The sequence below is a fragment of the Corythoichthys intestinalis genome, chromosome 12 (assembly GCF_030265065.1).
Source record: "Corythoichthys intestinalis isolate RoL2023-P3 chromosome 12, ASM3026506v1, whole genome shotgun sequence".
Taxonomy (NCBI): domain Eukaryota; kingdom Metazoa; phylum Chordata; class Actinopteri; order Syngnathiformes; family Syngnathidae; genus Corythoichthys; species Corythoichthys intestinalis.
In genome coordinates, this window is record NC_080406.1 from 48,845,822 (window position 1) to 48,862,400 (window position 16,579).

At 39.2% G+C, this 16,579-nt stretch overlaps 1 protein-coding gene and 1 long non-coding RNA gene across 3 annotated transcripts in view; one reads left to right on the top strand and one right to left on the bottom strand.

Annotated features, from left to right (window-relative positions):
* Nucleotides 1-6,752, top strand: part of LOC130927132 (uncharacterized) — a 43,413-nt gene extending 36,661 nt beyond the window's left edge. Inside the window, exons 2-3 of the long non-coding RNA XR_009066353.1 lie at nt 3,938-4,027; nt 4,924-6,752. This is a non-coding gene — a long non-coding RNA (uncharacterized LOC130927132). The remainder of the gene's footprint in view (nt 1-3,937; nt 4,028-4,923) is intronic.
* Nucleotides 1-16,579, bottom strand: part of LOC130927130 (inactive dipeptidyl peptidase 10-like) — a 262,038-nt gene that overhangs the window by 113,218 nt on the left and 132,241 nt on the right. For both annotated transcript variants that reach the window (XM_057852708.1, XM_057852709.1), the window contains exon 2: nt 3,971-4,085. In XM_057852708.1, coding sequence (XP_057708691.1) covers nt 3,971-4,085 — 115 coding nt within the window. The remainder of the gene's footprint in view (nt 1-3,970; nt 4,086-16,579) is intronic.

A 16,579-nucleotide genomic window follows, 5' to 3' on the forward strand; every position in this document is an offset into this window, starting at 1 on the left:
CATTTTCTAATCATTGCTCCCACAGTTGATTTCTTTGCACCAAGCCTTTTACCTATTGCAGATTCAGTTTTCCCAGCCTGGTGCAGGTCTACAATTTTGTCTCTGGTGTCCTTCGACAGCTCTTTGGCCTTGGCCATAGTGGAGTTTTGCGTGTGACTGACTGAGGTGGTTGACAGGTGTCTTTTATAATGATAATGAGTTAAAACAGGTGCCATTAATACAGGTAACGGGTGGAGCCTCGTTAGACCTCGTTAAAAGAAATTAGACCTCTTTGACAGCCAGAAATCTTGCTTGTTTGTAGGTGACCAAATACTTATTTTCCACTCTAATTTGGAAGTAAATTCTTTAAAAATCAAACAATGTAATTTTCTGTTGTTGTTTTTTTTCTTCTCCACATTCTGTCTCTCATGGTTGAGGTTTACCCATGTTGACAATTACAGGCCTCTCTAATTTTTTCAAGTAGGAGAACTTGCACAATTGGTGGTTGACTAAATACTTATTTGCCCCACTGTACATGTTAAAATCTTTCTTTGTCATTGCAATTGTTTTTTCTTTAGCACAGGACTTTTTTTCTTCTTTCTTTCAGAAAGAAAGTTGACCAACACACCGGGTCTAAAAGGCGAATGGTTGTTGTATTGTTATCTTTATATACCCGTCACTCTCGGACACTCGCGCGATTATGCAATCCTCTTATGAATTGATCGAGCCACGCCACAGACGCTCTGTTCGTAAGATGCATCCTGTTGAAATTGGGGTGCGCTGACGCGTCAGTGATGATGACGCGCCACAGACACGCCTGATGTTAAACCGGGGTAAGGCATAAATTTGTAAAATCCGGGAACATGGATAGGCAGTAATAGTCAGAGACCTTGAATGTTGACATGACCTGACAAATGAACTAAGAACACAGGAGAACTTACATATACAGTATAAACTGTGTAAGGCTGAAGGGAAAGGCACACACCAGTGTTTTGTTGTTTTTGTCGGTTGTCACCATGTAAACGGCCCCTTAGTGTAAGAAAGAACCAGGACTATCTGAATAATTTCACAACCATTTTACAATTAGAGCAACACTAGAAAACTTTTCAGTTTTGGTCGATTTTAGCGACGCCGGTGGACAAAAGTGGTACTGTTTTGTTTTAGGAAGACTGATGACCGGTGCACACCCGCACAGTATCGTAAAATCATGATCATGAAATTTGCCGATGGATTAAATGACATTTTTATTTTCGGCGTGTGTGTGAAGCATGAATAGTAGTAAGGTAATGAGGCTAAACAATAGCATATAACGCTTAGCAACCGTGCGGGTAAAACCAGCACCACCCCACCCGACCTCATCACCTCTGCCTCACGCCAGCGGGTGAAACCCGGGCCAGTGTTTATTCTTGAGTATCCTTTCATCACTAGTAGCCTCCCTTTTTTTCCTCCTCGGACAAAACGTTTTGTCTCTTTTGTTGCTCTGACATCTTTGCAGAATTTGCGTGAAAGCGTTCGCATTGACTTCCGTCTTTATAATGAAAGGGGGAGAGACGAATGCCGTAAAGTAGTCAGCACATTTGTATTTTTTTTATGTAGCAGGGTTCTCAAAGTTAATTAATGACGGTGAAAGCGATACAGACTCCCTAAAGCAGAGGTGCCCAATCGTGGTCCTCGAGAGCCCCTATCCAGCTTGTTTTCCGTGTCTCCCTCCTTTAAAACACCTGAATCAAATGATCAGCTCATCAGCAAGCTCTGCAACAGCTGGATAACGATCCTGATTAGTTGATTCAGGTGTGTTAGAGGACGGAGACATGAAAAACAACTCTTGCGGACCGGGATGGGGCACCCCTGCCCTAAAGATATAAAAGAGGTGTCATTCAACTAGTTGTCAGTTGACATATCATCATCACAAATGCTATGAAAATATTTTATAAAAGTTGAAAAGTTCACTAGTGTTGCTTTAATTGAAAGGGAAAACATAGTGAAACAACGATAAAATACAACATTATATTGGAATTGTACTTCCTTAAACTTGTGTTGGTACTGGTTCTTGTCCAGTTTCCATGTGTTTCTTTTTCCAGCTTTTTCTTTTTGATTGGTCATTACAGTCTATTGTCGACCCTGCTCCTTGTGCTTCACCAAACTAGCTTCCCGGAGTCACCCGCGTCATGTCCTGCTGCTTATTGTCTCGTCAACTTATTTCTATACAGTCACTGTGTACCTTTCTCTTCCTTCCACGTTCTGTGCATTGTTCTCCCACTCAGTATGTTTATTCCAAGGAGTTTTCGGTTCAATATGTGGTTCTTTGGGTGTATTTTTAATCAAAGGCGTAGGTTTGCATAGGGACAGTAGGGACAAAACACTACCAAATTTTCAGGATGCTCAAATTGTCCCCACCAACTTTTAAGCAACCTCATTTGCGTTATATAATGACAGTTATATATTGTAGGTTTTAATTGTTGTAGTTTTCCCCACCATTATTCAGTGAATTATTTTCATGATGTTAAGATTTACATGTACCTCTTTTGACTTGCAGAATATGCCGGTCCATTTTTTTCCCTCCTAAATGCACATTTGATTGGCTGTCGACTTGACCCCACCACACACACACACAGACGTTAGATAGTAGGGATATTAGAAGCTTTTTTTCAACTAGCAGCAGCCACTGTAAGAAATGTAAAAATACGTCAATGTTGTGGAAGTGGGGAACACACCACTAATTTTGCTACTGAAAGTCTGGCCTGCATCAGAGTTAGCATAACATGAAACTGTGTGAACTTGCTAACCTGCAAAACTCGAGTAGGTAGTTGCATAGAGAGAAGTGTTCTCCTTTATGTGTTTTCTATTGTCAACATTAAATAAACTGTGAGAAAGGTAGTGAGTTTGCCTGAAGGACGGCTCCATTTTTTTTTTTTTTTTTTTTGTTATTCCATGAAAAAGAAGTTTTTTTCAGTTATATTTAATTTCTTTATTTAGACAATGTTGAAGTTTATTAAGACAAATGTTTATTTATTTATTTATTTATTTATTTGCATTCCTGGGTAGTTAAGAGATGATTAACAAGCTTGTATTTATTGTGTATTTTAATAGAATTATGTTTAAATAATGCAAATAAAATTTGCTCATAAAATCCCGACATTTTTTCTGGTTTTTCAAAATGTTTCTTTAGAAATTTATTGAAAACAAAGGTTTGAATTAAACAGCGTAGGCTGAACCAAAACACATAAAACTATTAGGCAATACAGTTTTGTTTTGCATTGAACATTAAGAATGTCCTGTCCCCAGCAAAAAGTGTACATGCAGGTTATGCCATATCGTCCCTACCAATGTTAAGACCAAACCTATGCCCTTGCTTTTACTAAATATATATAGTTCACATCTCTGGCCTTGCCTCCTTGCTTTCCTCAGTATTTAGTCCACACTCCCACCTCACAAATCCCGCGACAATTGTCAATGTTGTGAAACCATAGTAGACAGATTGATTGATTGATCGATAGATACAGTAGATAAGGCAGATGGGAATGGCTACCTATCAGTCACTCTTGCCCTGGGACTTAGTGAGCTAGGGATTCGGCTTGCCTTTTACTTTAAACTAGATAAGGAGTTATCAATATGCTGGGTAGATGAGTATCAATGACCCCTTCTAAATTTTAAACTCCGTCATTCCATCCCTTCAGCACAATGACTTTCAGAGGTTTAGACCAAAGTAGTAGGGATTCAATTTCAGAAAGATTATGAGGTTATGTGAGAAAAGGGAAGTTTTGAGACACTGAGGTAATTGTATTTTGTGTTATAAAACTAAAATTGTTTTACTTTCCAGTAAGAAACGGAATAACTAAATTGATCATCCTGTTTAAGTTATGTCTAATTACAAATGCATACCGTCACACTTCCAGTTGTCATACTGTAGTATTTTGTTTTATTTAATAGAAAAATGCTCTTTTTCATACTGTTTTAGAATAAGACTCCAGAGTCTGATAATGAATGTTACCTGGTGTGAGGACGATGACTGACATGGTGATGAGGGAGCAGACTACGAGGATGACCAGTAAGGCAATTGCAATGCCCTTCCAATTCCTTTGAGGTGGACTCACCCCACCAAGGTCCTGTAGAGAGAAATAGAGGTCAACTAAATAGCTCATTAGTAAAAACAAAAAAAGAGGCCTTTTAAGCAGTCATATACTGGACTGTCTCAGAAAATTAGAATACACAATATTCTAATTTTCTGAGACAGTCCTGTACATTAATCCACCATTTAAAGCAGGGGTGTCCACACTTTTTGCAAAGGGGACCAGATTTGGCGTGGTAAAAATGTGGGGGGCCGACCTTGGCTGACGTCCTTTACATAGAACAATATACAGGACTGTCTCAGAAAATTAGAATATTGTGTATTCTAATTTTCTGAGACAGTCCAGTACATTCAGTCAACACATTCCAGGAAAAATCAAATAAATATGCATTTTCACTGAAGAAGACACCTACAAATCCTTTAAATTTCATTATAATAAACACAGTGCTGACAGCTTTGGAAAAAAATAATGCAGGCAGTGTTATCAGGATAATTAACAGTAGAGGTATATTCTGTTGTTGTTGTTATATTTAATTTTTTAAAATTCTACAGCATTAAAAACAAAGTGATGTTTGATTTTAATTTATGACTGATGACATTTGTGTTTTGTGGAAACTTTGTTTTACCTTGCTACTCAGCATTACAAGCTGAGAGGAACATTAACTTTGAACTATCTGCTTGCTAGTAATCGTTACATACCCCTCAATGTTAGGCATGTGTCGGTTACCGGTTTCAAGGTATACCGTGGTATGAAAACATCAAGGTTTTAAAACCGCTAAAATTTTCCATCATACCGTCCCTATGGTACTAACTATTTTTGTAACCAGTGTTGCATGGATACGCGACTCACGACATGATCCGTCCACCTCGTCTAGGTCAGGACTCGCACCTGTGCCGCACGACGTGTTCTGCACGGCAGGCGAGTGCTCTGACCACCGAGCCAAAAGCCCTGGCTAGCAGCAGCCTTAGCTGCCAGCACACCCACTTGAAGGGCATCGGGAGAGAGGTTTCCACGCACCGCACACAACGGACCCGCGTGTACCCGTTACACCTTGCAGCAGCAAGGCTCAACCCTCCCCCATCTGTTGTTGTTCAGTGTCAGTGAGTCAGCTGTGCTACACGATGGCTGGAGGAGGTGAACCCCCCCCCCCCACCTCGAAGAAAACGGACCAGCATGTGTAGTGTGTCTAGCAGTGGTAAAACATGGCTAACGTGGCTAATTAGCACTCCAAATTAATTTTATTTAGAGTATTTCTTTTTTTTTATTATTTATTTAACTTAACCTTATACTCATATCCCATGGTTTTTTTTTGTAAACCAGAAATCTCAAAATAAAACATTTTAGAGCTGTAATTGCAATACCGTGATTCCGTGATAATTTTGCTTAAGGTTATCATACTGTCGGAATCTCATACCGGCATATTCCTACTCAATGTATTACCCAGCAAGCGAGTTGGATTTGACCCTCAAATCCAGCTTAACTGAATCTAAGAAATAGGGCTGTCAAATTTATCGCGTTAACGGTAAGTAATTTAATTAATCACGTTAAAATATTTAACGCATGCGCGGAACGACCCACTCATGCATTGCCGCAAACAGACTACAATGGCGCCGTTTTATGTACTGCATATTGAGAGTTAAGAGGCAGATACAAGCGAGTGGACACAGGCATTCATTGGGGCCGCGCTATTTATTAGCAAAATCTTCCACAACAATTATATATATTGAGAAGATAAGAGAAGATATAACATTTGCAGCCACCACTGACAGCCATGGTTGCCCAACTTCCATTCATGCATTTGGGCAGAACAGTTAAGTCGCTTCAGAACTGAACTGTACAACAAAGCAAAGCTGTACTGAAAGTACAACAAAAATGATATTCCTATCTCTCAAAAAAAAAAAAAAATGTTCACAAAATGAAAAGCGCTCAATGCAAAGAGAACTGGCATTCCCAATCAAAATAGCTATGCAAAATAATACTCAGACTTTGGTAAAACTCTATTCAAACATTTCGTTTAGCTCAACAAATACACTACATGGCAATGTTTAGTCACAATATACAAACTCACATTTGTCTTTTAAGAAGTCTTTCTATCCGTGGATCCCTTTCACAGAAAGAATGTTAATAATTTTAATGCCATGTATTGGATTTATTGTTATAATAAACAAATACAGTACAGTATGTTGAATGTATATATCCATCTTGTCTGATCTTTCCATTCCAACAATAATTTACAGAAAAATATGGCATATTTTAAAGATGGTTTGAATTGCGATTAATTACGATTAATTAATTTTTAAGCTGTGATTAACTCGACTAAAAATTTTAATCATTTGAAAGCCCAACTAAGAAATACTCTAAATTTGCAATCAAGTGATTCATTGATCAAACTGACTGCAGAAAGCATGTTTGCACGATCTGATTAACGATGGAACACACTTTGTGTGTGATATTGTCTGCTATGACACTAAAAACATGCATGATGCTACTTCAACTCCATGTCTGAGAATTGGTATTAATGGCATCTACCACTCCATATGCTGTCCGTGACAAGATGAATTAAACCGCCCTCATATAAATATCTTATCTTTGCAGTGTTTCTGCCCTCAATTACTCATAAAACCCTACAGGTGAAAGATATTCTACAAGTAAATCTCGATTGGATAAACCCATTATGTAATTAGAACTTTATCTTTGGAATAAAAGACTTGACTTTCAAAACAGTTTTGTGTCTCCCTAATTAGGGCCCGAGCATTAAGCGTGCGAATGCCCTATTGTTTTGCAAAGGATTTTATTTTTTTATTTTATTTTTATTTATTTTTTTCAGGGCAAATGAAAACGGCCAATTTGGAGGCCTGAACATGCATGAAAAGTCACCAAAATTTGTACATATGTGCGGAAAATTGTAAGTTTCGATAATTTTGCAACGTTGCAAAAAAATGTAACAAAATGGCTCAGTGGCGCCCCCTTGAAATTTTAAAATTGGCCTATAACATTAGGGTTTGTCAGCGTAGAGCGATGAAATTTGGGGAGTCTATACCTTGTCCAAAACCGCTCCAAAAAAGCATCTACACCCATATTCCAAACCCAACAGGAAATTGGTTATTTTGGATCGAATATGAAATTTTTATCGATTTACAGGGTGCACATTTGAGACCTTTTCGCCGAGGGAGTTAGTTGAATCATCTTCAAAATTGGTGAGACTGTTCAGGAGACATATGAGATCTTAAGTTTTTAAAATGGTGCGTTTTCATTCACGGGTCTGACCTGGGCGTGGTGCCAAAGTCGGCCATTTTTTCGGCAAAATGACAAATTGAGTAAATGACTAATAGTTCCTTGACACAACGTTCAATCTTTTTCATATGTGGCACGTATGTGCAGTATCCCACCCTTAACACGGCTGCATTGAAATATTACCCATTAGGCCTAGCGCCCCCTAGTGAGAACAGGAAATGCCTTTTTTTACGAGACAGGTTCCTCCTCCAAGGGAAAAAAATCTGTTGACCTCAAACCTGCATCAGGGGAGCCTTAAGACCTGTGTTCAGGTGCCTGATGAAAAATTTTGAGGTTTCGTTGAAGCAGAAGGGACCAAACAGGAAAGTGAAAATGACTGTCAACAATTTGTCTCGTAAAAAACTTTGAACAGTCATAACTCAGCAGATATACAACATATCTGCGCCAAACTTCCCGTGCTTGTTGAGAGTCATGCCCTGAAGGGCCTTGTAAGGGTCATTTGCATCAACTCTACGGTGCCAACTAGTGGCAACAGAAAGGAGTTTTAAAACAGGCCTTTCCTATTGGGTTTTTTCAACGTAGAGCAATGAAATTTGGGGAGTCCATACCTTATGCAAAACTGTTCCAAAAAGTCTCTTGCACCCATTTTCCAAATCCAACAGAAAATCAGGTATTTTGGATCGAATGTGAAATTTTTATCCATTTGTAGTATAGTTTACATTTGGAGGCCTGAACATGCACAAAAACTCACCAAATTTTGCACATACATGCGGCTTCGCATGGATTTCGATAATCTTGCAACGTTACAAAAAATGTAACAAAATGGCTCAGTGGCGCCCCCTTGAAAATTTCAAAAAGGCGTTTCCTATTAGGTTTTTTTAACGTAGAGCAATGAAATTTGGGGAGTCGATACCTTGTGCAAAACTGCTCCAAAAAGTCTCTTGAACCCATATTCCAAACCCAACAGGAAATCGAGTATTTTGGATCGAATGTGAAATTTTTATCAATTAACAGGGTGCACATTTGAGACCTTGTCACAGAGGGAGTTGGATCATTTTCAAAATTGGTTAGACTATTCAGGAGACATAGGAGATCTAAAAATTTTCAAAATGGTGCGTTTTCATTAATGGGTCTGACCTGGGCTTTGTGCCAAATTCTGCCATTTTTTCGGCAAAATGACAAATTCAGTAAAAGACTAATAGCTCCTTGACACAAAGTTCAATCTTTTTCATATCTGGCATGTATGTGCGGGATCCCACCCTTAACACGAGTGCATTGAAACATTACCCATTAGCCCTAGGGCCCCCTAGTGGGAACAGGAAATGCCGTTTTTACTAAACAGGCTCCTCCTCCAAGGAAAAAAATATATTCACCTGAAACCTGCATCAGGGGAGCCATAAGACATGTGTTCAGGTGCCTGATGAAAAATACTGAGGTTTGGTTGAAGCAGAAGAGTCCAACAGGAGAAGTAAAAATGACTGAAGCCATTTCATCTCACCACAAGTTTTGAACAGTCATAACTTCTACAACATATCTGCGCCAAACATCTCGTGATTCTTGAGTCATACTCTGAAGGGTCCTGTAGGGGTCATCTGCATCAACCCTACAGCACCAACTAGTGGCAATAGAAAGTCACTCATTTTTCTAATATATGTCCAGTTCTTTTCAGGTTGGTCATTGTAGTTTCAAGACCTTTTGAAATACTTAGTTTAAGACCCATGTCCACATGTCTCTGTCTGTTGCAGTGACGACCCTTTATTCGCTCCTTTTTTGTAGTAGTCTCTCCAATAGGGGTTTTTATCTCTTAGGTGTGTGAATGCAAAGAGGCGACTTTCGAGCATGTTAGGTTCTAATGAGATGATTAGAGAGGACAATCTGCCACCACCCTGACCTGCACACTGTCCGAGTTGCGAGACGTCCGAGTTGCGCTAGATTGCGAGGGCCCGTTCAGTCCTGCTTGCAGGCCTAGTTATAATTGCAATTGGAATCACTGGGAATCACCCGGCAATAGACCACTATCCTCGAGATGGGCTCGGGCAGCTAAGCGCTCCTCCGATGTCGGCCGGTTTGTCCGGCGGTCATTCTCCAGCTGCTTCCCCGGCAACAAGCTCTCCTGCCCGCAGCAGGGGAACAACGAGCTGTAACTTTCTCACCGCCGGGGGGGTTGCCGATCGGTGAAGACAATCAACAACCCCGCCGCGAGGCCGAGGTAGTTTTGTGTGATTTTTTGCCTCGAAAGGTGAGAATAAGACTTGGAAACGCCACTCTGTTCGGGTTAGCATGTCGGCAAGCTGTCACGCCTGCTGGTTTGTTTACTCTCTCCGAAGCCGGGACAGGGAAATGACAAAAGCTGGACTACATTGGCATAAAATATCATTCGGGAGCTGCAAGAAGTCGACAGTTTTGACCATTATAGAGTAATTTTGCCATGTCCTAACGAATAAATGCATTTTCAATATTTCGAATTCCATTTAGCACAAGACTGTTATTTGTCATGACCATACCATTTATTTAGCAATTGGGGAAAAATACGGTACTGAGAAAAAGAATATCCTGTAAAAATATTAGAGTAGAGAGATTGAAACAATCATGACATTTTGCTGCTCTTGTTGTATTTTCCTCATTCTGAATCTTCCCCCTCAATGGGCTGGATTCTAAATCAGATGAAATTGTGACCCTGCCGACGTCATCCTCCAGCTGGGGATGCAAATCGCTATAATGACAGACGGGGCTACACGGTAGATTAAAAGACTAATTTCTCGTCATCTGCGCTTTGCCAAATTGTTGTATATAGTTGAATCGTCTCATAATATGATTCCAATTCACATAATTACGCTATTTAAGATTTTTTTCATGCTGTCACAGAAACTTTAAGCTATGCCAATTTTACTCCAGAGAGTATTTTTTTCCCTGTCACTATCTTTCAATTTCTTCCAATTTAATTAAAAATTAGCCTATATAAATCAATTTTCTTATAATAACAGTTGTATGGTAAGTGATAAAAGCATTGAGACAGAATGTCAAAAAGAATATTTATTTATACCCAATAAATATATATATTTATACGGTGTGTCAGCCCTCGTTTAGAACCTGATAAATGTTTTTTCTCCTATTAAAAAGCATCACAGAGCAAATGAGCTTCATCAGTCATTTAACCCTGAACCAGGATATTATAATACTGCATGAATCTCCAGTATTTATGAAGTACATCCTCTTTTCTTTTCAGCTTTTTCCATAGTGTCATCCTTTCCTCTCTAATCTTTTGCATCACCTCTCTTCAACACCAACTGTTCCATGTATTTTTGCGCTACGTCTACCAACCTTCTCTTAGGTCTTAACTATTAAGTATTACATGCCCCCCCCCCCCCCCAGTCAACTGTTTCTTTCATTAAAAAGGAAAAAGAGCGGATTCGCAGAACCTTGACAACTCCATTTCTAAAATTGACACATGTAACTTTTAAAAATGATGTACGCATCTAAGGCAAACCTCATTACATTCAACCAGGTATTAGCTGGGTTGGTGGGGGAATGTTCTTAGACTGCAGGATTCTTCTGTAAATTGTTGTTTTTTGTCACTGTATGAGTGATTTCTAATGTGCTCAGTTGTTTTGTGTAAAGGTGAACTGTGAGACACCATGCTGTAAATTATTGTTAGAGTAACAAGAAATACCATATCTTTATTTTATGAACCTGACATTAAATGTACAAAAGAATAGTGATTTACACTGTCTAGTATAAATTCAATGTGATTCCCGCCACCGTGTTCGACCACAGTCAACTCATTAACGCACGGTTTGCAAAGTAGGAAAATAATGTCAGTTAAATAACAATCAAGGTTGGTACACAAGGACATTTCAATAATCAAACACAACAACTGATTTTATCTTAAAAAAAAAATAAAAAATGGAAATATTGTTCTGGAAGACAATCTGGACAATCTTAAAAAGGCCTGATTTAACCATTGTCGTCTAATTTTATAAAATGGTCTTCAGCAATATGTAAATGCTTGAGATCTGCAAATTCAAAACATTAACTTGGCAGAACACGGAGCAGTGTTTGCACTTGTGCAGCTGCAGATAATGAGCTTTTCAACCCAAGTATATGTTGAGTAAATAATTAAAATTGTACTTTTTGAGTAGAACAAAAAGACAAGCAATTGGTTCACATGCATGTGCTACGTGATTGCAGTAATCAGTCAATTGTGCTGCACTGTGTAAACAGGGGGACATTTATTCTGATAGTCCATGAAAATGGAAAGTGCAATAAAATTGTTCCCTTACCCACTGTAAAAATGGGAACTAATCAATAATACATCATAATCAGAAATGCTAAGCCACAAGTAACACATGGAGGATGGGTGACTGTCGAGGTGGACATAAGGTAGTTAAAATCATGTCATCGACATGAATAATGTGATTGCGATTGTTCAACAAAGCTTAACACTTCTATTAGTTACTTAGAAATGTGATTGGTTCGTCATGTACAAACCTCCGTTTCAGTGACGTTGGGACATTATGTAAAATGTGAATAAGAATAGAATGATGATGTGCTTTTATTTTTCTAAATGTTCACCAGAAGTACGTTCGCTGAACCGCTAACCGTAAGCTTTACACTCTGTAAAAAAAAAACAAAAAAAAAACACTTTCGTCATTGCATGTGGTGTTAGTAATAAATGTTTTTTTTTTTTGTTTTTTTGTTTTTTTCATTTTTTCGTTTGCAAATGCTATTAACCAGCGATTTTTCATGTTTGAAGTGTCACCTTTAAACCGCAAGTTTGCGTTTTGGAAAGGACTTCCAATGTTTTATAGCAGGCTAAAGAGGTTATACGTTGTCTTTTCTTCCCCATTAGCCTCAATGTAGCAATGCTAACATTTACAGTATTTAGTATAGATGTGTTTCCTTGTTTTGTATGTCTGAACTTTAATTCTACGGCATGTTGACGACCAATAAAAATTTGTGAAAGGAACTGGAGTCTCATATGCCATCAACACGCACGTGTACACGCATGCGCGCACACGGCGATAAAAATCAGCCGTGAAAATTACCACCCTCATTTTTATTTACTGTGCAATAAATGGACTTATTGCATATCGCGACAGGCTTAGCAAATTCAATAAAAAATGTCATGAGTTCGATGGATTACGATCTGCCAGCTTGTTGTATCCTGTTGTCTTCCAAAATTACAACTGGGTGACAGCACTGTAGGTGTTCATTCATGGCCGACGTGCAGCCTGGTATGGAAGCTTGGCATTGAAGAGATAGGACACAACAGTGTATCCTCCTTGTTTCATTGAAATAAGCCCATGCCTTGGCCACTGTAGTGCACTTTTTTGGCTTTGTGCTGCTTTCCCCGCTTGCATACCGAGCTTCCGCCATTCTCAACTTTCCACGCATATATTTTTTAACCCTTTATTAACCATCGACGGGATGGTGTGCTTGCTGACGCATTCACGTCATTTACTACGTCGACTTGTCGGGACAGCTCTATATTAATAATAATAATAATAATACATTTTATTTAAAGGCGCCTTTCTGGCACTCAAGGTAACCGTACAATCATTTAAAATATTATTAATATTATTATAATATTATTATATTATAATATTAATAAAGTGAGAAAATGAAAGTATATAACGTATAAGGAAATTTAAAATACTAAAAGAGATATAGGAGCAGTTAAAAAGACCAGATCTAAGTGATTATTGTGTATAGGCTAGTCTAAACAGGTGAGTTTTGAGTTTTGTTTGAAAAAGGGGGAGGGAATCTGTGTTCCTGAAGTCGGGTGGGAGTGAATTCCAAATTCGGTGCTAAGGCGAGCGGGGGGGACAGACAGTTGTATGGAGGAGGAGGATCTAAGGGCACAGGAGGGAGTAGTAACATGAATGAGACAGGACAGGTATGGAGGGGAGAGGTTATGGATGGCCTTGGATGTGAGGAGGAGAACTTTGAACTGTATTCGAAAGTGGACCGGGAGCCAGTGAAGCTGTTGGAGGACTGGAGTGATGTGGTGGATGGACGGGGTACGGGTTATGATGCGGGCAGCTGAATTCTGGACCAGTTGGAGTTTATGGAGAGTTTTACGAGGGAGGCCGAAGAGGAGGGAGTTGCAGTATTCCAGGCGGGAAGTGACAAGGCTGTGAACCAGGATTGCAGCAGAATGTGGGGTGAGGGAAGGGCGGAGGCGATTAATGGTGCGTATGTGAAAGTGGGCAATCCGGGTAATGTTATTGATGTGCGACTGAAAGGAAAGTGTGTTGTTGAGGATTATTCATAGGCTCTTGACTTGGGGGGAGGGTGAAACAGTGGAGTTGTCAATGGTAATGGATATGTTATGGTTTTTCGAGATGGTGAATTTAGAGCCAACGAGGAGCACCTCAGTTTTATTACTGTTAAGTTTTAGGAAACTGTGGGTAAACCAGATTTTTATTTCAGTGATACAGTCAGTCAGAGATGACGGCGGGAGAGAGGAGGAGGGTTCAGAAGTGAGGTAGAGTTGGGTGTCGTTGGCATAGCAGTGAAAGTGGTTGTTGAATTTACGAAAAATATTGCCAAGGGGAAGTAGGTATATGATGAAGAGTGGGGGCCCCAGGACAGAGCCCTGAGGCACACCGGAGTTAACAGGGGAGGGTGTGGATTTAAATGACTTTAGTTGGATATATTGGCTGCGCTCAGAAAGATAGGAAGAAAAACAGTTCAACGGGGTGCGGGTGATGCCAATAGTGGAAAGCCGGTGGAGGATGTGGTGTGACTAATTGTATCAAAGGCTGCAGATAGGTCTAGGAGGATGAGGATGGAGAGCAGGCCAGAATCAGCTGCCATGAGGAGGTCGTTGGTTATTTTAACGAGTGCTGTTTCAGTGCTGTGTAGTGGGCGGAAACCAGATAGAAACTGTTCATAAAGGTTATTCTGGGATAGGTGAGAGTGGAGTTGGGAGGCGACTGTTCTTTCGAGGATTTTGGAGATGAAAGGAAGGTTGGATATGGGGCGGAAGTTATTGAAGTCGGAGTGGTCGTCACCACGTGTCTTGAGGATTGGCGTGACGGCTGCAGCTTTGAAAGAAGCGGGTACAATTCCAGAGGTGAGGGATGAGTGGATGATAGCAGAGATGAGCGGGACCAGGGAGGGTGAGCAGAGTTTAACTAGTTGAGTGGGCATGAGGTCCAGATGGCAGGTGGATGGACTGGATTTCCGGATGAGTTCGGCAATCTCAAATGGGGTGGGGGAGGTGGAAGGAGGATATTCTACATATTGACTTTATTTTTGCCAGAGATGTGGACAGTGACTGTCTCAATTTCACCAATGAGATGTCGCAACAATAACCACATGACTCCAATATACAAATCAGAGGTAACAATGTTTATTCTCCACTAGAAAGCACCCTTACTCTTTGGACGGGTGATGTTTCATATTGTTGTTTTGGTCTGAATTCAATTATTATTGTGATCTTTTTGGCCCAACATGTAATATGTCATGTAATAAGTTATATTACAGTATAATAATAACAGTTCATATACGTAGATGAAGTTGTGCTGAGAAAAAAATATACCATTATTTTTTTTTAATCGCGCATTTTAAGTAGTTACTCACAATGTTACTCATTACTTGAGTATTCTTTTCAACAGAAACTTCTTTACTTGCACTTAAGTACATTTTTGAATGACTTTTACTTTTAATATTATTTAGAGGACGCTACTCTTTGTAGTAAAATCTTTGGCTATTCTACCCATCTCTAGTTAGGACATTGAATGCTATGACCTTCGATCCCTCCACTGCATTAAAAACAGGCTTCGTTGTCGAAAGGATTTTTCCACATGGGTTCAGGAACACTTCAGAAAACCACTCTTTACAGTTCATGACTACATCTACAAAAACAAGTTAAAACTCTGTCATGCAGCAACATGTGTGTGCATTGACATGACGCCATGGTTGCTCGATTTTGCTTTTGACATTAAATTTCTCATTTCATTCTACGCAGACAAGACCATGCTGTAGCTGGAGGCTTAGGATTTGAAATTGAAGTTCATGTCAATAAGAAATGACAAGTGTATACCTACCTGTAGTCATTCTATTTTATTTAACGTTAAAAGCATTGCCCTCAAGAATAACGCGGTTGGTTAGGTCTTTTTGAAGTACTTGTCAATCAATCAGTGTTTACTTCACGCAAGCTTGAGACAGTGGCTCCTAACCTTGTTATTCAGGACTCCTATGAAGCTTGTGCAACACCTGCTCAAATACTATTAAAATGTTTAAGCATACTTGGTATGTTTTTACATGATCTTTAGAAACTAACACGATTACTGAAGATTCATTGATATTATAGCTCTGCTAAAGTTTACTCTATACCTTTTTATATCTAGCAGCACATACACAGTTGAGAAATTTCCTCTCCCAAAACATAAGTTATTGGTTTATCATTAAAAGTGAGAAAACTGTCAAATGTAAATGTTCTGTACATTTTCCATAGAAATAGTATGTATTTTCCCTACAGAATGCAGTCATGAAGGTTACAATCCATTCATGAACTATCCTTTTCCGTCATTCGGTGGGCTAAGGGTTAACCGAGCCTACTAAAATAGCAAAGCAAATTAGGTACCCACACTACTACTCTTAATTCCTTGTGTATTAGGCTGTTAAAAAACAGCCTTGAATGTAGCATCCTTATCACTGTCCTTGTTTAATTTGACTATGCATTCATTCATTATAAAGCAGTAATTCTCAAATTGTGGGTTTCTAAAGTTTGCTAATTGCTACACTCTTTATTTCTTTTTTTGCTTGCAAGCTACTCTATATGGACAATATTGGCTTGAATTACTGCAATAAACCATGATGAAAATGTTAAACTGTCCACGTTTTATCAGTATGTTACAAAGACAACATCCACTGAATGAAATCAGCCAGGGATATATAATTGAGAGAGCAGCTGATAAAAGCCTGCCTCAAGCACATATCCAAAACATTATCAATCATATTGGAACATTTGGACTTAATAATGTGTATGTGGGAAATGGCTGACTAAATAAAGCAGAAGTGAATAAAGCTAGCACATTTCCTTATGTTGGGGTACTTTTTCTCCACGAATATATTCTAAGAGTGTCCATGAGCTCAGGACTTGAGTTTGATGTGTAGGCTTATAGTGTAAAAATGTTATCCTCGATTCCAGACAAGTTCAAATGGAACAGTGTTGTAGTTTTGCACATAAGCAAATCAACGCTAGTAGTTCCTTGAAAAGGTTAGCGCTGTTTTAGAATGCCTCCCAAAAAGGAACTGGAATTTTAGTTGTGTCAACATTCTTTTTC